Source organism: Electrona antarctica (assembly GCF_951216825.1).
Source record: "Electrona antarctica genome assembly, chromosome: 8".
NCBI classification, from domain to species: domain Eukaryota; kingdom Metazoa; phylum Chordata; class Actinopteri; order Myctophiformes; family Myctophidae; genus Electrona; species Electrona antarctica.
Window position 1 is genome coordinate 14554619 of NC_136789.1, and position 20385 is coordinate 14575003.

General features: G+C 41.9%; 1 protein-coding gene across 1 annotated transcript in view; it reads left to right on the top strand.

The window, feature by feature from the left end:
• The window catches only part of dlg2 (discs, large homolog 2), a 220597-nt gene that overhangs the window by 190757 nt on the left and 9455 nt on the right, over window positions 1-20385 (top strand). Inside the window, exons 13-18 of the mRNA XM_079508565.1 lie at window positions 6867-7023; window positions 9538-9640; window positions 14671-14785; window positions 16129-16305; window positions 17831-17906; window positions 19558-19654. Coding sequence (XP_079364691.1) covers window positions 6867-7023; window positions 9538-9640; window positions 14671-14785; window positions 16129-16305; window positions 17831-17906; window positions 19558-19654 — 725 coding nt within the window. The remainder of the gene's footprint in view (window positions 1-6866; window positions 7024-9537; window positions 9641-14670; window positions 14786-16128; window positions 16306-17830; window positions 17907-19557; window positions 19655-20385) is intronic.

Consider the following 20385-nt stretch of genomic DNA (forward strand, 5'->3'; position numbering starts at 1 on the left):
CTTTAACCAGCAAAAAATAACAAATAAAAAAACAATACAGATGTTGACTGATAATGGCAAATATTGGCCGATACGGCTGTGCAGACGATAAATTGCTGCATCCCTAAGCTCATCGGGTTCCGATGATTTGACTCTATAAACGGTTGATATTCAGTGTTCAGTGTAGAGGATGTGTCGTAATATCTGTTAAAGTCCCCCACTGTGTGATGTTCGTTCTCTGTAAGCATGCTTCCAAGTGTCTCACAGAAAGTACATGCCTCTATCTGTCTTAATGCATTCTTTCTGTATTTCTTTAATTGTGATTCTTGATCAGTGCTTCAAAAAAAAAAGAGAAACGGCTGCTGAAACTCAAATAGCGATACTAAAGCATGCACTTCGGTTCTTAACCACATTAACTCTGGTGTACCTATTTCGGGCATTTTAACAAATGTAAAACAAAATGAAAGATTTTTATCTTGTATACTGACTATTTTCAAATAGCTAAAATTATAAAATACTATAATAATATAATAGCTGATGTACAAGCTCTCAAGTTTGCATATTGGCTATATTCAGCAAAGAGACTTGGTGTAAAGGGGGAGAAAAAGGAGCGAACCAAGTATAGAGCCCTGAGGTCCCCAGTCAGCTAAGTACTATTATTAGTACTAGGGGTTATGTAGTTAACGAAGTTCATCTTAGGGTTATTGATATGGGTGTAGTCTCGCGTAGCCAGACAACTATTCCACAATCTCCGAATGCTATATAGAGTCTGGAACTATAGCCCCCATGAGCTGAGTAAGGAAGCTGCCATTTCCATTCACGAAAATATATTTAAAAATATCTTTAGAGCTTATTCTTTTATTTCCTTTTCTGCTAAGCAACACGCTATATATGCTTAGATGATTTATATTTATATTAGGATAAATGTACGTGACTGTAAAGACGAAACGGAAGTGGCGAGGAGGCCCCACTTCCGCTTTATAGTTTACTCATGACAGCTCTTCCATTGGTCCAGACTGTATGATGGAAGCATTTGGAAATTGCGGAGGCAACAGTCTGGAAACGCGAGACTAATAGGGGTGTAACAATATAGCAACTGCATCGAAAAATCTATTTTAATTTCAAGTATATATCGAAATGTAAATAGCAACATATCGTATCTTTGTATCGAATCGTTTTGCAATGCAACTATCGATTGTATCTATCGATTGTATGATACGCAGTATGTATCGTATCATCAACCATGTATCGATTTGTGATATGTATCGCATCGCTGTTAAAATGTATCGTTTCACCCCTAGTTATTGATGATGAAGAACTGTATCGAAAGCTGTTAACTTTTGCCATCTACCTCCAATTAGAAATCCCTCACTAGACGACGGAGAGGGTCACAGGTTTGATTCCCAGCACTTCCAGTTGAGGTGAGCCATCCTGACCGGTCATATCGCTCTTCGCATGCTCATCCTCCCATATCACACTGCTTCTCAACATCTGGCCCTTCCGAGGCCCACCAGGGGTCCGAACGGACCCTTATGGACCATTATGTAACTCTGAGAGTGTACAAATTGAACCATTTGTGGACCCCAATCTACTACACCGTGTTAATTTAACTTTTAGAAACGCAACCAATTTGGACACTCACAGTATTCAACACAAGATTAGGTTGATGATGATTATTATTATTATTATTATTATTATTACTATTATTACTAATATTATTATTATTATTATTATTATTATTATTATTATTATTATTATTATGATTATTATTATACACATTGCCCTGGAAGTTATTTCAAGAGTGTGAATGCTGAGTGAGACGTTTGTCTTGTCTGGGTTGTGTATATTATGCCTGAACAGACATCACTGTTCACTTTGTACATGTTCATGTGATCATTTCTCTTTGACCTTTGGCCTTGCTACCACAGATCATATCATTTTATTCTTGACCACTTTCAACCTGGCATTACTATTTTGGACATGTCATAGAAGAACATTTCTGCATTGTGAGTTTGTAGAGGAATGACCACGTATCGCAGTATAGTTAATGGAGCATGATTGATTGATTGATGATGAAGAGGAGAATAGAAAGTCCCTAATGCTCATGATGACGCAAACACAGTATTTGTCTCTACTGTCCGTGCTTGTGGTAGAACTGGAGAAATGTGAATTTTACCATAGCAGCCTAAAGGCTCATACATACTCCAGTTTTTGGTGATAGGTTATCACCGTTTTAGGTGATAGCTGATCATCACCGCGACTGACGTAATGGTGTAGTTTTCCAACCCTTTAAAAACTACACTGCAGTGATAAGCTATCACCAAAAACTGGAGTATGTATGAGCCTTAACCTTCATTCCCTCTGTCCGTCCTTCACTGTTTCTTAATTCTCCTGTATCTTCTCGGACCTACTTGTCACTGCTCTGCTGACTCACCATCACATTATAAAGCACTAAAAGCACGCACCTCATTCTCTCCCCTCATTCTCTCCCCCCCTCTACGCCCATGGATCCCCATCCAAACCACAAATCTTTAACTCATCTTCAGTGGACAAACAACCTAAACATGTTAGCCTCGCTATTACATTCCTTACAGGAATGACATCTTTCCTTCCCCTCTCTTACCATCCCTTTTTCTTCATTTTTCTGTCTTGCTGTCAGAGGTTATTTCCATCTCTCCCTCCTCCTCCTGTGTGTGCTAATCTCTGTGCTCTCTCTCTCTCTCTCTCTCTCTCTCTCTCTCGCGTCCCTTATAGGCCTCCTGAGCCAGTTTACAGCACTGTGAACAAGCTATGTGACCGAGCACCCTCCCCCAGACACTATTCCCCAGTGGAGTGTGACAAAAGCCCCCTCCTTCACTCCGTCCCCCTCCCAAACTATCACTTAGGCCTGTTCCCTGATACGGATGTCACCAGGTATACTTCCCACCACCACCACCACCACCTCCTCCTCCTCATCGTCCTCCACCTACCTACCTGACTACAGTATGTGCATGACATTGCATGTCCTTTTTTACCCATCTTCCTATACAAGTGTTCATTCACACAGCGGCCATTTTGATGTGTGAATGTGGTCACATTCCACTCCCGTCCTTTCTTCGTTCTGTTCTGTTTCTCCCTGAGCCATTGGTTCTCAAAGCGGGCTCCGGCGGGGACCCCCAGGGATCCTTGAGGGGATTCCAGGGGACCCCAGCCAAATGTGTTGTTAACACATCATCAAAATCTGTTTAACCACTTTAACCTCCTATTTGAATGTAGCTGATCTCCAAGCTCACAACACAAATCTTGTATGGGGGGAGGGGGGCGGGGAGTCCTCCCTGGCATAGAAGCTTTTCAAATGCAGTGAAATACATATTAATTTGGTGTCCTTGACATGAAGAGGTTTGAGAACCACTGCTCTAAGCCACCAGTCTCCCTCCATCACAGTCTCTCAGGCCCATAGCTCCCCCTCACTTATCTTTTGCCCACACACTGCAGCTCACATTTTGTGACTCACACTGTCAAAGCAGGTGGTTGATGGCATACTGTATTTACTTGGCAAAACTTCTCCTAAACCAGCCAGTTATATCACATTCAGCAACACTTTTAACAAAGTGATGTCATGAGAGAGACATAATGTGCCTCGCACAGAGGTTATGCAGTCACTCATTGGTCCATGTTTGCATGCTGCATGCCCAATAACAACCAGACTATAACCGGACCATTACATCAGGCTTCATCTGTTTGCCATCACAATTGAATGACCCGTGTTTGTTTTAAATCCTTACCTATACCTCCTTCCTAACCTAACCCCCTCTGTTCACATCTACAGTATGTACTCATGTCGAGTACTTATACTTATTTAATACTTATTTATCAGTTACCGTGACTGGGTGAATGTGTGTGATGTCTGTTCCTCCCACTATAGTACAGGAAATCTATGGAAAATACAGGATCAACCTCTAACTAATTGCAAAAAAAACGAACTCAGCTGATTTTGCATCTTCAATATATCCTGAATAACAGAAATAAAGTTGCCTGGAATTGTCTGAGGGGAAAGTGTAGAAAATAGCCTGTACAGTATGGCCACCATTGACATCCTATTATAAGGTAATATTTTCTAAATTTCCTTATGCTTTAAGTAGCATGTGACATATCAAACTAGGGGGTTTCCATGATGCTGAATCCATTCCAAGCATTAGTTTTGCATAAAAACACTCATTGGGCTAAATTTGGCCATAGCAACCAAATGTGCTGACCTCATCACATTTTGGCAAGTTGCTATGGCCAAATTTAGCAATTAGTTAGAGGTCAAATTACATTATTACTGGACTACTAACAGTCCTACAGTCATGAGTCCGACACCCTATACCCAAAACCCAACCCTAAACCTAACCTCACAGGAAACCATGGGTTAGTTTTAACCTGCCACGGGTTAGTTATAACCTGCCGCACATGTCGGGGAGCCACGGGTGAGTTTTAACCCACAGCACGGGTTAGTTGTAACCGGCAGCTTATGTCGAACTAATGCCTGTCGGACTGTTAGTATATCTAACAAACGTATGCACCCCTTCTTGTCCAACCACTTGGTTTGACTGGTATCGTTCTCCCCCTTGTATCACTGCGCTGTAGCCCAGCACTGTACAGTACTTAAAGTTGGAGGCCATCGATATTGTCCTTTTCTTTTTGCTGAGGTTTGCGTGATCTGCGCAAAAGGACAGTTAACCCATTTTGGGCGGGAACCCCTTTTGGTGTTTTAAACATTATGTTATAATTTAGCTATTGAAAAATAGCAGATCTACAAGCTCATAGCGCGCCACCGAGTGGCGCGCTACGAGCTTGTAGGTCTGCTATTTTTGAAAAATCGTGAAAATATTTATTTCAGAAAACTGGAGGATTTAGAAGGATTTTTTAAAATTTTGAGGTCAGGCCTAAATGGGTCAAATGATAAGGGACAATATCGGTGGCACCCAACTGTAGCTTTCACAAGTCTCAAGTGAGAAGAGAATATAAAAGCCTGATGAGTTATCCGAGGATGAAGCCCATATAACATGAATGAGTGCTGAGGGACTGTAGGCGGCCAGAGATATCATCAATGGAGCACGACATATCGACAGCTGCAAGACTGCTTACGGCTGAGACTTTCTGACTATGCAGCCTATCAGAGTTAAAGAATTGATGAAGTGTCAACGTTGCTATAAGCATCCTTTTAACATGCAAAATGTATTTTCTGAGGAGGTTTTTTTTGCCAAGCCAGGCTATGTGTCAAAATGAGTGCTCTAGTCAATTTAAGCCTACTGTATGCTGCTTATTTATTTATTTATTTATTTATATTTGTGTGATTCCCTCAAACAGATAGCTATCCTACCTATACTGCCTTTGTTATCCAACATGATATGAAGATCTGATGTTGTACAACAGGAATAAACAAGTTAATAATTTGTATAGGAATCTTAAATAAAAAATGCTAGGCCACTTGCTTTAGCTCGCTCGGTGGTGGAATTGTTGTTACATTCATAGGATGTGAACGTAACCACAATGTGGATGTATTTCATGGGTAGGATGGTTTATGTCAGGCAGTAGTGACAGTAGTCTGGCTTTCTGGTGTTTGCCGCTCTAAGTATTAATACATTAATGTTGAAGGGACGTTTTGTGGATCATGGCATTTTGCATTTTGTGTTACATTTATTTTGTTTTGTGCATTTTGAGAGCTGGGCACTCTGTGTGTGGTTTGTGGAGCAGGATTATAGTAGATATCACTAGAAGTGACTATTGACTTTGAACCCCTATTTTGTCCAATATAGTAAATGTGATTTTTACAGCTTCCTTTTATGGTTTGAAGAGGCCTGTATCTCCCTGCTGTGGACATTTATGATTTTGCGTCCTGCGATGTAACAAGGCATAAAGCAGATGACTACATATGAGCTAATGGATGGATACTGATCAGTATGCTCGCTTAGTCTCTCTGCACATGTTAGAATGAAAGCATTTAAAAGAAAACTAGATGAGATGCAAAAATGTAATTCCATCTGAATCGGGTCAGTGGAAGTTGCTTCCAACACATTATATGGATGGAAATAGTTGAGCTTGTACTGTGGAGTAGTTCATGCATTCACCAGCAGATGGCAGAATAACATTTATGATGATAAAAGATTGTCTGAGCTCTCTGAGCACACTTTTCAGTGAAAGACAATGCCAGCAACAAGAACCAAGCAGCCAAGCCTCGACCTTAGCAGGTCTTCATCATGATGAAGGTCATGGTGGTCAAAATGTAGCCTACTGCTCGTTGTTGTTGTTTTCTCTGTAAATGCACTTTTAGGTGTAGGCTATGTAGCCTACTCTTCAAATCAAGTCCACTGTATTAATCCTTTGTAACCTGCCTGGGATATTTGAACAATTGTATCTGACATGATCTGGGGAGGCAGTTATATTTCTGCTATGCTGGTACTGTACTCATGTGAATCTGCCTCAGATTCATAAAGCCTGCAATACTTGAGTGAGCCAAATGCTGCATTGTGTTTGTGTTGGTGCATAGCTGACTGTGTATGCATCCTGTACTGTACCCCAGTCTCTGTGTGAGTTTGTGTGCAAGCAGCAGAAGAAGTGCCAGAGAAAGAGCACGTGTATGGATGTGTGTGTGAGAGAGTGTGACGAGGTTCCTTTTCCATCAGAATTGGGACAAGTGGTCCTAAAGTAGAGCACCGTCCCCCCTGTGGGCTCCGACCGCCTTTGTGCTCCGCCTTGCACTGAGCGACAGAGAAGGCTTGTGTCCGCGGCGCATACACACACGCGCCAGTACTGTTGGCTGCAACACCTCGTTCTACACACACCCTCGTCCACCACTGTTGGTGAAAGATGCTGAGACCCACAGAGCCCCCCGAGCTGACGTGCTATGTGAACTCTGTGTACAGGGAACCCAGGAAGATGATGCTCCACAAAGGCTCCACAGGTCTGGGCTTCAACATCGTGGGCGGCGAGGACGGCGAGGGAATCTTCGTGTCCTTCATCCTGGCGGGGGGTCCTGCCGACCTGAGCGGAGAGCTGCGGCGAGGGGACCAGATCTTATCGGTTAGTAGCGCCGTGCTTCTCACACTTTGCTCACAACACCTAATTCCTATGTGTTTGGCCGTGGACCCCTCCCATCTGAGAATATGCCAGGAACCCCTTGAACTTATTTTTTTATATTTCTGAAACATTTTAACAACACAAAGTTTACAAGATTTGTGTTGTTAAAATGTTTCAGAAATATATTTAAAAAAAGATTCAAGATTTTGTTTGAAAATGGCACAAGCTCACAACGTGTCGCATCGTGATGCGTTGTGAGCTTGTGGACAGTTGTTTGTTACATTTGGCTGGGAACCCCTGGGGGTCCCCACTTTGAGAACCACTGGGTTAGTGTACACACATTTTGCCACTTACGTTAAGTTGTAGGATTTCTTATGAATCATAGATTCAATGATATACAGCAGTATATATAAAGTTAAAGTTGTGTGTCTGTGGCTGGCGGGGCGGACTGTGCCCAAATGTGGACATGCCCGACGTCAGCGCAAATCTGCGGTGTTAAGCAAGGCCATGTGTTTTTTCTGACATCACATGCCCATAAAATGGAGATCCCCAACATTAGCATCAATCAGTGTTGTTAGGTCACGGTTTGGGTTGTGTGTGCGCCGTCAGACCGGAGTTGGATCAGTGGGAGAGAGGCAGAGAGAGAGGCAGAGAGGGACAGAGGAAGATGATATGAGATGATAATGTATGATAACGTATGATGATAAGAGCGCCCTCGCCCTCACTTCACATGGGTGTGATGTTTCCTGTTATTGCGACTGTAGGTCGCAGATTACTATGATCACCTAGATCTGCATATATGGAGCCAGTCAGCAACTCTACATCTGACCTCAAACCCTTAGATCTCCATATATGGAGCTGACCTGTTCTGACATTACATATGTTGATCCTTCCCCAACCCTCCTTCCTCTTCGATGTCTCCCGATGGACAACTATCCATTCAAACTCTAGACAGGCCCGGCCCAAAGTTATTAGTGCAGCCGCGCCCGGTAGCCGGCAAAAACTAGAGTTCTCAACAGCCCCGGAAATTAAGGCCCGGCTCTACCTTGGCCCTCATCAAACCCTGTACACTCAAGACACTTCCCCCGCTGCCACCCATTATGTTCCAAAAATGTGTTTTGCAAATATCCACCTGTTGATGCACTATAACAGGCCAATGTGAAAAGGGTGGGATATATTCCTCAGCCTAGTAGGAAAGTGTATGAAAGATTTGAGGCTTTTTGTTCAAAACGGGCCAATCCTGCAAACTTTGAAAGCCAATGTTATTCATATTTCATATTCCATTAGGATGTAATATGAAATATCGGACAGATCGTTCTTGAGCACATGACTATAGAGATACTGTGTAACGATATCTGGGATTTAAGGCCGTTCTGGAAAATTTGGTGCAGAGGTTCATCGTTGGCATCCAGGGAGTGTGTGTGCAAACGGACGGACGGACGGACGGGCGGACGTCATTTAGCATTTCAGCATTTAGCAGATGCTCTTATTCCCGAGTGATTTACAGTAAGTTCTGCAGAAATTGGCCTCATCGTGGCTAGGCAGATGTGGAAAATGCAGGGCAAAGGTTTTGTCTTGGCCTCTAGGGAGTGAGCATGCAAAGTTGTACACAGATCGGTGCAATTATAGGTAAGAACATGAATTGGCCTGTTATAACGCCACCATGAGTCCGCTTTTTTATGTGGCATTTCTTCCTCTGCCTAGTGGTAATGTGTGTGCATAATTTCACGGAAATCGCACAGTGTTCATGATTTGAGGCATTTTGTTCAAAACGGACAAATCTGCAGAACTTTGGAAGGCAATCTTAACCGTATACCGAGTTGCGTGATGTATGCATAAAATGTGTACGGGTAATATAAAGAAATGTGTTTTGCAAAAGTCTGCCTCATGGTGGCGCTATAACAGGCCGTTGTGGTATAAATTGGGGCAGAAGTTCATCGTTGGCATCCAGGGAGTGTGTGTGCAAAGTTTGGCATCGGTCGCGCCAATGATGCTTAATGATGAGTCTAATTTGGGTAGGAAATAAGTGCTCCTTCTGCCCACCCATGCTAATGCCACATGATTGTACAGACAATTAGACTGTCAAATTTCATAAAAGTGTCATGGTTTACTGAGGTCAGCCAATTGCTAAATAAACCTGGCACTGTCAGCATGTTAGTTTTATTCTATCAGTAACAGAGTCTTCCACGGTATCTTGATGGAACCAGACAGATTACATTCAACACTGGCCTGGTTCTGAAGTCTAAGAATAGCTTGCTCTCTTGGGTACACATTCATTTCTCTCACTGTTTCACTAACAGACCCCGAGTAGTGACATGCTTGTTGCCCCTCTCCGGGGGTTAATTCTTCCCAGGCAACAGGCCGCACCAAATGTTACCGACATAAGAAATACTCAATGACGAAATGTCCTTCACACTCAGCAGCAGCAAGGTTAACTTTAGCCTTTCTGTTCACTAAAGCAGTGCTCCTGAACAAAGCATGAAATAACCTTCTGTAATTGTCTTTTCGTCTGAACAGGTAAATGGCATTGACCTGCGAGGGGCCACCCATGAACAGGCTGCAGCTGCTCTGAAAGGAGCCGGCCAAATGGTCTCCATCATTGCCCAGTACCGACCAGAAGGTAAAACAAGTCAAAAACTCCAAATCTCAAATTCCAATATAACAATATGGCATTTAGTAGATGCTCCGATCAGAATAAATGGCATGAACATTAAACAAGAAATGATAGTGTCACACAAGTAGAGTACAAATAAAAACCTTTTTATGCAGGTAGACCTCAAAAATCTAAAAATCTAAATAACAGTCTTAGTATTTGTGAACCGTTAACTCAGTTAACAGTATTACTTAATATTGATATATCTCATGGACTGATGACTCAACTTAAATGACATTGGAATAAATAAAACAATAATGCCACAAATACATTTCCATTGGAAACTATTTTTCTCTGGCAATTCTCATGTTCAGTCACTCTCTTCAAATCCCAAGGTTTGTGTACTAATGCTATCTTCAGGACATCTCAAGCTAGCTACTTTTAGCATGTAGAACAGACTCATGCATTGTTTTGGAGTTCAGTTCCTTGGGTTCCAGAAAAGGTCAGCAGTCACAATACATTAAAAAAAACCCACCAGTGATGAGGTTGAGTTGAAATGATCCAGTTTCTTTCTTTTTTTCTTGTGAAAACAAAACAAAATGTCTCATTTGTATTTTCACCTGTATTCACACAAATGGTACAGATGTCTAGGGCTTTCGAACAATGTTAAGCCCTATTTATTTCATTGTATGACGAATAGCAAAGATAGCCAATCTACAAGCTCCCTACATATGACATCTTTATATAGTAAATAATTATATGAATGTACATGCAGCTGACCTGTGCATACTTCACTTCATGTTTGTGTTCAACCATGCAAATATGTCAACTGATGAGTACAAGTATACCGAGACCTCTGTTAAACCGGGTTATATGTTTTATAACCAGATAGTGTCCATATTTACAACATAGTTACATTACATTTAAACTGACATCCACCTTGAAATCAGAGTATACCAAGACCTCTGTTAAACCGGGTTATATGTTTTATAACCAGATAGTGTCCATAGTTACAACATAGTTACATTACATTTAAACTGACATCCACCTTGAAATCAGATCTCATTTGAAAAAGAAAGTGAGTGGTGCATTATGGGAGATGATCCTATATATCACAATATATCATAATTTCATAATTCTGACTTTTATTTCTGTAAAATGTACCTATCCCTGTTTGTTGGCCAGTCATACGATTGGTAGTTTATTTCTTCTTTAACATGAGCACATAAATGCTTATAATTCTTGGACATCTTCAGGCTAACAAACACGAACCATGGCAGACAACGCAGCACTATAGTTGCTTGTATTGGACAAGACAGCCTTGATTGTTGTCATGCCACTTGTAATTAGCAGCAGCATTAGCAGGAACAATGAATCATGGTCCTAAAGCCTGAGATATACATAGCTGCGAGCGGGTGTCGCGGACTGAAACTGGTGTGGACTGTGGAATCTTGTTTTAGATAAGTTCTGCCCCTCAACACAATCTAACTCAACACAGTCACTCTGTGATCAATGCAGACCCTTAACTTTGGACGCCAGACTTACTGTAACTTTGGACGCCAGAGTCCCATTCAACCCCGGAGCTCGCTTGTCCAAAGTCCAACACTTCACTCTGAGATGACAGCCGGTCTCCATGATCAAGTAGCACTAACTAATTGCTCTCTTTTCTTATACCCATCAGAACTTGCTCTATGCTCACCGCGCCGGGCCCTGTCTCCAGCACCAGGTTCGTGCCATTGGCACCAGTGTGGCTGTTCTGAGCATTAGCATCATTCACAAAAAGGGGTTGGCTGAGGGAGTCACTGAGTGAATGCAATCGCAGACAGTCTACTCACCCCTTGTCCTCTGGACAATGTAACAACCCATTGACGCACCCCTGACTCTCGCCTTGACCAACCTACCCCTAATATTTACTCTCACTCCCCAATCACCGCACACACCCTCTCTCTTATAGCCCTCCTCACTTCCCCTCATGTTACATGTCCTGCAGTTGAATGCACACTGCAGTTGAATCTTTAACCACTTAAACCCTATGTTTAGTTGACCGGGGTACCCCAGGGGTCTATACATGGTCCCCTCCTTTTTTTCCCATGACACCAAATCTCTTGGCCGATAATAGCCGATCTACAAGCTCACAACGCATTGCATTGTGAGCTTGTAGTTTGGATATTTCTGCCAAGTGTTCGTCTATTCTAACATGCCCAGAATAGGGCCTCTAGGGTTCATGTGGTTAATATGCCCTGCCTTGCTTCCTTTTTTAAAAATGTGTCACATTCAGCCTGTTTTCTGTTGTGTATTTGGATGGGAAAGAATATAGAATTGCCGCTATTGTGTTATCAGGATGTCACTTGATGTCACTTTTACACACCGCGGGGCGCATAAGCGATACGGAAATGTGAAATTCTCACCGGCTAATATTTCGCATCAAAACTATTCATATAGTTGATGCGTCATTAATACAGCCTTATAATCGTGGTGCAGAAGCTCAGAACAGTGTACGTGCTGTGTGAATGTACTCAAGGGTCATGGCACAAACGACAGTTTGAAGAAAAAAGTGAATTGTCCACACACAATATAATTCTGCTCCCCGTCCTCTTTATATCAAGCTATATAAATCAACAACGTTTCACCCCTCCGGGCTTTCTTAAGCAAATGACAGGTTGATTATAACCTATAACCTAGAGCAGAGACTCAAGGAGATATCTGACACATTACGATGGAAAAACAAATGTCAAATAAGCATAATAGCAAAACATTCCCTTTTAAACAAAATAAATCATAAATCAGTTAATAAAGATAATAAAGCCAGACATAATCAAACCCTGTACACTTAAGAGACTGCCCCCGCTGCCACCCTGACGTAGAGGAATCCCAATCCTGCTGTTTGCCTGGCAAACAGCCTATATAGCTAAAAATGGTGGTCTGTGAAATCTCAGCCTATGCTCTCGTACTTTGTAAGCCATTAAAATATCTCAGCTGTAGCGTATAAACAAACCACTCTAGCAATTCTAAATTAATCATATCATGGGATCATATGATCCCATGGTATCTATTTATTACTTGTCATCAATCTAGGCCAATGTGATCGCTTGTTCTTGTTCATAGAAACAGAACAAGGCGGTACTGTAATCAACAGGAGATTACTAAAATACACACACACACACACACACACACACACACACACACACACACACACACACACACACACACACACACACACACACACACACACACACACACACACACACACAGGCCAGCCGCTCTGTGTCTACGCAACACAAAACCAATATTATCTTTCCAGTCAGGAAAATAGTATGTCTCAACTAAAGGGAATTAAATATGTACTGTAAATCCAACTGTAACCTAAAATGGTGTACAGACTGATGGTTATGTAGTATAAAGCTAACAGTCCAACGGATAAGAGAGTCTGTCTGGGAATATGCTAAGGGACAGTAACAAGGATCTTGGATTCGTGCAGATTTATTTCAATTTATTTTCTGGGAGAATCTTTAGGTTAGGAATTGATGTATCTTTTTCATTATGTGGTACTGTGGCTTTGTCTACACACATGATCCTGATGAGTTCACGCTAAGTTTCCTGAAATCTTCCCGGAGAACCCCGGAGACAACAATAGTATTACAATACGATAAATACGTATTATCGGCTACAGTTCGTCTATGCGATTGGACGAATCTTCCAATTTGATTGTGCATCATCACATGCTAGATTGATGGGACAAACATCCAATGGTTACTAAACAATTCAGCTGTTTGTCACATTCATTTCCACATCTCCCCTCCCATGCATGTGGTTCCTTTGGTCAGCCAGAGGAGAGAGAGGCATTTTTCTGTCACTACTTAGCATTGCACTCGGTATAGCCATAGTGTTGTGACAGAGACACAGAGACCGACGGCATCTGTAGGGAACAGACACAAGAACGTATAGTGAACAAGCAGAAAGGTATGTGAGTCTAATTTAAAAAGATAAAGTTGGAAACATTTACGGAGAGCATAAGCATTTGTTTTTTTTATCCTGCGTTTACGTGTTGTGCTGTTGTGAGAGTGGGAAGTCACTTCAAGTCAGATCATTTCTCGATTCAAAGTAACTAGTTTAACACTGTATTATTGTTCTAGCAGCTTGTCTCAGAGGGCAGTGAGTTCATAAAAGCAATTGTTATTGAATGATTGCATGTCGGTGGTTTTCTCATTGTTATCTCATTCTTCTTCCCTTTAGCCGATATTAAAAGTGCATAAACGTGTCACGTCTCCTTACTGGTTGCTTGGTACGTTCTAGAAGCGACAGCGTAGCGAGCCATGCCTGAACCTATCAGTATCAGTGTGTCAGTGTCCTACAGTAGGAAGTCTGTGCTGCCGCCCTGAGGAAAGCAGAGTTGTCAACAGCGAAACAGGGTTACTTTCAAGCCCCTGACATCCTCTTTGGTTTGGTGGCCAAATCATCAGTGTAATGCTGTAGGCTTCACCATTCAGTGATGAGATGTTCTTTGTTTACGAGCCCACTGGTATAGTACCTCCTGTTGGAGGTACTATTCTCATTCTCATTAACACATGAGAATGACTATGCAACATATTGGTACATCTCCCCAGCTGGAGTAAAACTATTGGACATTGACGGAAATAAAAAAGCATTTGAAGAAATATGGGGGTGGGTGGGTGATATAAACAATTTTCTATGGCATTTCAGCAGATAAGGTCCGCTTTCTTCTCCATGGACATTCATGTGTTCACCTTGTGTGTGTGTGTGTGTGTGTGTGTGTGTGTGTGTGTGTGTGTGTGTGTGTGTGTGTGTGTGTGTGTGTGTGTGTGTGTGTGTGTGTGTGTGTGTGTGTGTGTGTGTGTGTGTGTGTGTGTGTGAACTTTGGCGCCTGTGTCGTCTCCTTGGTACATCATTTACGTAACAACTGCAATCATATATCACGTCATAGGTTCTACGAGTTTCATTTAAATAACATTTTCGTTGAGTGTTTTCTTGCCCAGAATTTATTGTGGGAATTTGACTTTTTATTGTGGGTCCTGATCCAGTCTGTACTTCTCTTGCAGAGTATGGGCGTTTTGAAGCCAAAATCCATGACCTGCGGGAGCAAATGATGAACCACAGCATGAGTTCTGGGTCAGGATCGCTGCGAACCAATCAAAAGAGGTCCCTCTATGTCAGGTCAGGCAGTTTTACTGTTTTATTATACGTTTTTGACGTATTCATTAAAAAACATATTCATGCAAACGTAATATTCACATTTCACATATTCACATTTCATGTAAATGTAATGTGTCTTATATAATAACAATGATGTGACTCATCTTTATGTCTTAATAAATAAATAAATAACCCCTAACCTTAAATAATGTAAATATTGTATTAAATACAAAGTGTATTTTATGTCTTTTACTCTTAAATCCTATACTGTACTTAGTTGTCTGATACTAAGGGCTCCATTTTCGTCACCGCTAAACCCCTTATCCCTAAACTTCTTTGCCCTTTTTTACTATTTTGAAAAACATTTTTGAATAGTTCAACTGGCCAATCTACATTGACACGTTGTAAGCTTGTAGACTGGCCATTTTAACTATTCAAAAATGTTTTGTAAAATAGTAAAAAAAGGCAAAGAAGTTTAGGGATAAGGGGTTTAGCGGTGACGAAAATGCAGCCCTTAGTCTGCTCCTTTCTTCCGTCTACTATACACAAAATCTCATCGCCAAAAATAGCCGATCTACAAGCTGCATTTTGAGATGGCATAATAGCTATTTTTGCGGAATATTCACCCCCCCCCCCCTAATAGGGTTGCTAGGGTTTATAATATGTTAATATAATATAATATAATATAATATAATATAATATAATATGCATTCTACCAGAGAGGTGACAATACTGGACTCTGAATCGGCACTATGGTTTTGTCATCACCATTCCTCATGATGAATGACATTCAGAAGTCAAGTTTGAGGGCAGAAGCTGAAAGAGCATGGCAGATATATGGTTTAGTGGCTTAATATAGAAACCCCCCATGGACCAATAGTAACCATTTTCTCTGACCCTGTAATGCTTCTAGCTTCTCAAAAAAGAACAGTGTGTGTCAGGAGTAGTTTGACCTCACATGTGTAACAATGATAATATGAACAGGGAACTGGATTAGAAACTCAATAGGGAAGACAATTGTTATCGCTGTCACGCAGAAACCTTTTTTTTAATACATTAATGCACTGTTTTATACTTCTACTAAAAGTAAATTGCTGATCTACAAGCTCACAACACATTGCATTGAGATGGATAATGAGCTTGTTGATCAGCTATAGAAAATTAAAAAAGGTTGGCCTATCATATGCCCAAAATAGGGACATCATTTTGAAAATGGTTAAGTCCGTCTTTAACCAATGAGAAATATTATGAATTTGTGACAAAATAGTTTTTTTTAAAACAACCATTTTGGACATACAAAGTCTCCGCCCTAAAGCGACGATATGATGACAATCCCTAATTAGTCCCTCTTGCACCCCTAACAGGGCGCTGTTTGACTATGAGAAATCAAAGGACAGCGGTCTCCCAAGTCAAGGGCTCAGTTTCAGGTATGGGGACATCCTCCACGTCATCAATGCCTCGGATGACGAATGGTGGCAGGCCCGTCGAGTGACCCCTCACGGGGACAGTGAAGAGATGGGTGTCATCCCCAGCAAGAGAAGGTGAGCTGGCAGAATGCTGCATGCTTCATGGAATATTCAAAGAACTGTCCCATAAGTCAGTGGTTCCCAAAGTGGGATCCGGAGACCCCCAGGGGTCCTTGGGGGAGTTCCAGTGGGTCCCCAGCCAAATGATAGTTAGGAACCAAATGGACCCTTATGGGTCTGTAACTCTGAGAGTTTAAAAATGGAACCAAATGGACCCTAACAGGTCCATTTGGTTCCATGTGTACACTCTCAGATCGTTACATTAACATTGATTTTACAATATAAATTGGGGGTGCCAGAGATAGAAATGCCATTAAATGGGGATCTGTAGACTAACATGCATGTCAAACTGAGGGTCCTTGTAATTAAACGGGTTGAGAATCACTGCTAGAGCCTTAAATATCTTCTCTTATGGGGGTCCCTGGCATATATTTTCAAATGGGGGTCTGCGGGCTAATAAATGTCAATTTGGAGGTCCTTGACATGAAAAAGTTTGGGAACCACTGCCATAAGTTGAACAAAATAGATGGCAAAATAACCCCCTATAATAAACCATGAAATCATGTTACTTCATTTCCATTTGTTGAACAATTAAATAGTTGAATTCCGTCACATTAGGCGTCTTGCTAAATGTTTTTCTGTTACAGTAATGGCTCCTGCCTCCTGGCTCAGTGTTTCAGTGTTTTCGCTGCCGGAGGCGGAGACGCTCCCTGGGGCTTGTCGTCCCGTTACTTTTTGCTCCATTTCTCTCTTGAACTAGAAAGGGGCGCTCAGTAGAGCGCAAGTCTCCGCCAGGAGGCTTGTCCTAATAATAATTCACTGTCTGACAAAGTAACGTCTCTCTCTCTCTCTCTCTCTCTGTGAACAGCGGCATGTATTGTTGTATCCATTTTAAATGTGACACCTTTACTAAATTTAAAATTGGAGGGTCCGAGTATGTTTGCGTTCATGCAGCAACATGCACATTGTGCATACCGGCTGTGATTGGTTAGTAGTACCAGTACTGTACATCCTATTAACCGGCAGGACGGGAGCGTAGTTAGCAGTATATAGGGCAGGGTTCCCCAATAGGCGGCCCGCGGGTCATTTGCGGCCCGCGGAGCGCCCCCTTGCGGCCCGCGGAAGAATGAAGGGGGGGGGGGTCCCAGATATAAATGGCATTAAATGGGGGTCAGTAGCCTATGCATGTCAAACTGGGCATCCTTTTCAAATGGGGTCCTGCCCTGAAAATGAATTTTCAGGGCAAGACCTCGACCTCACGCGTGCAGACTCGGCCCTCAGCCTGGTACCCTAGTCAAAATATGGCCCTCGAGGAAAATTAATTGGGGAACCCTGATATAGGGTATGCGGTATGCGCGTGACATCATCATCAAACCCGGAAGTTATGCGGGGACTGAATGTCCATGGTGAAGAAAGCGGACATTATCTGCTGAAATGCCATAGAAATGCCACAAGAGTTTACGATGGCTGGATGTTATGTAGGCCAACAGTGATGTCAGTGAGCAGGTGTCTGACTGCAGTCTGTCTCTGTGTTTGTCAGGGTGGAGAGGAAGGAGCGCGCACGCCTTAAGACGGTCAAGTTCAACGCAAAACCTGGCTCCTTTGATTCAAAAGCGGTAAGTTCCTTTTGGCGAGCTGGCAGGTGACAAACGATAGTGTCACACAATGGACTCATTTACAAGGATATAACGGTGACATTTCTGTGCCGTAATAAGTAGAACATCAAACTTTCCAGTATAAAAAAAGACACTAGACGACTAGCTCCTCTTAACCAGTTGAACCCCAGCATCCACAGGGGGGGACATTCAGCAAAAATAGCAGATCTACAAGCTCACAACGCGTTGCAACGTAACACATTGTGAACTTGTAGATCGGCTATTTTTGGCGAAGTCATTTGTTATAGACTAGAGTAAAGACAACTGCGTACCAAGTACATTTGCAACTCAGGTCCGCAAGTATAGAGGGTTCAAGTGGTTGAATTAAATGTCACGTTTTTACCACATTTCAATTCTTTCCATAGGTTTATGTCATCTATAACTACCTAACTGCACGTGTTAGTCTCACGTGATTAGATTTCCTAGATGTAGTTGAGTTAGATCTCACTTGCTCTTTAGGTAATTTCCTCCCATTTTATCACACTGTATTCATGTAGGCTGCTGTATTTACTCATTTCATCTTTCATCAAAATATCACATTTCCAACCACAAAAACAAACAAACAAACATCTAAACTATGTTCAGACAACTGTTAATAACAGAGTAACCATTTTTACTTTTAAATTAAACTTTTATATATGAAACAATTTATATATATTATATATAGATATTATTTGGTTGATTAGTAACCGTGGATGGTGTAATTAATGAACCGTTTTCTGCCTGTAACCTTTGCCATTAGAATAGCCCTTTTTTCTTTTACACTCCCTTTACTTAGACTCATGTTCACATCAGTCTTTGAAAGCAGTCAGGGATGAGATAACCGTCTGAGGTAACCAATTGTACCTTCAAGTTCAACTCACGCTAACGATCCACTGCCCACTCGACTCTCATGGAATCTGACAGGCTTCGAGACATAGAATCAGTTGCATCATTCATTGTTTTGTCTTCAAAGGACATTGATCATTCATTACTTTAATCTCACCCTCAACCCCTAAATCTAACCTCCCATTTCTTTAACTGCATGCATTTGATTCATTTGATATAACTGCATGCATTTGAGATCTGACGATCTCTTCTTTTACTAAATCTCAAATGTTGCTTTCTCTCACAGCATGATCTTGGCAACTCTTTTCCTGCCTTTGCTTGTATTTATTTTATTTATGTCTTGGTTGCAACTGTGGCACGTCAAGTAGTAATTCACTATATTCCCCCGCTAGCTATTTTACTCTTAAATTATACCTGGGTGTGATGCAAGATAGAGCCGTGTGAATATGGTCAACGGTCCAGGTATTCATATAGATACACCAAATATGGGTAATGGTATATGTGTCTCTAAGAATGTACTTCTCATATGAGGAATAGCAAAAATAGCCAATCTACAAGCCCTCAATGCGTCACAATATGTGACACTGTGATCTCGTAAAGCCACTATTCTTGCTATTTTGGAACATTTTGGAACATGTCTTCATTATTTTTGGCAATATAATGACATGAAGTACACCATGGTGAAAGTTGTTAACTTCTTGACGTCCCACTGTTTGCAAGGTGTGCATGAATGTGACAACAGTCAGAAACACCTGTTTGCCCCCATGCTCTCTCTCCTCCACAGTCATTCAATGACAAACGTAAAAAGAATTTCAGCTTTACACGAAAGTTCCCTTTCTACAAGAACAAAGAGGGTGAGCAAGATGGCAGTGATTCAGACCGTAAGTAAGCTGCAGTGCACACACATGTAGAGTAAATGTTCTATAGACATAGTACAGTGTAGGTTACATGTAGGGCCTATAGGTTAGACAGGTGAACGTGTGTGAGGACAGGGGTTTCATGGAGCATCTCTCTCGCTTCCTCTCTTTTCCTTGTTCTGTCTTTTTCTCTCTCCCGCGTTGTCCTTAGTTTCTTTTGATTGTACGGCGACTAAATGGTTGGAATCGGTCTGCATGTCTCGAATGCTTCTCGGTCACCACCGAGAGGAAATGCAGGAGGAAAGTAAATGCAGTCCCAAAACAGTGGTTTTGGCATTGAATTCCCCCTTCCGCTCGATTCGGTCCAAAAAAACCAGCAGCCCACACAATCAATCCACACTGTGAAATTGGACAGTGTGGGTCTGCCCTACTTGTCCAGACTCCAGCTAGAGCGTTTGGCACCCTCTGGCGGCTGTTTAATGTCAGGGCAGAGACAGATGGTCACTGACCTTGCCCGTGGGCTCGCTGCATACTCCGACAGCGCCATCCTTTGTGTCTCTCACCTCTTCCTCATTTCCGGCTGTTCCTCTTCCTCTCTCTCCTTCATCGTGGCTCTCTTTGGACGCTGGTTTAGGACTTCCTGGGGATGGGTGATGATGGGTATGGGACAAAGACATTCAGTAAGTTGACCCAGGAGTGGTCCCTCATCTTTACTTTATATTTCCCCATAACTATTATAATCTCCTTTTGAAAAG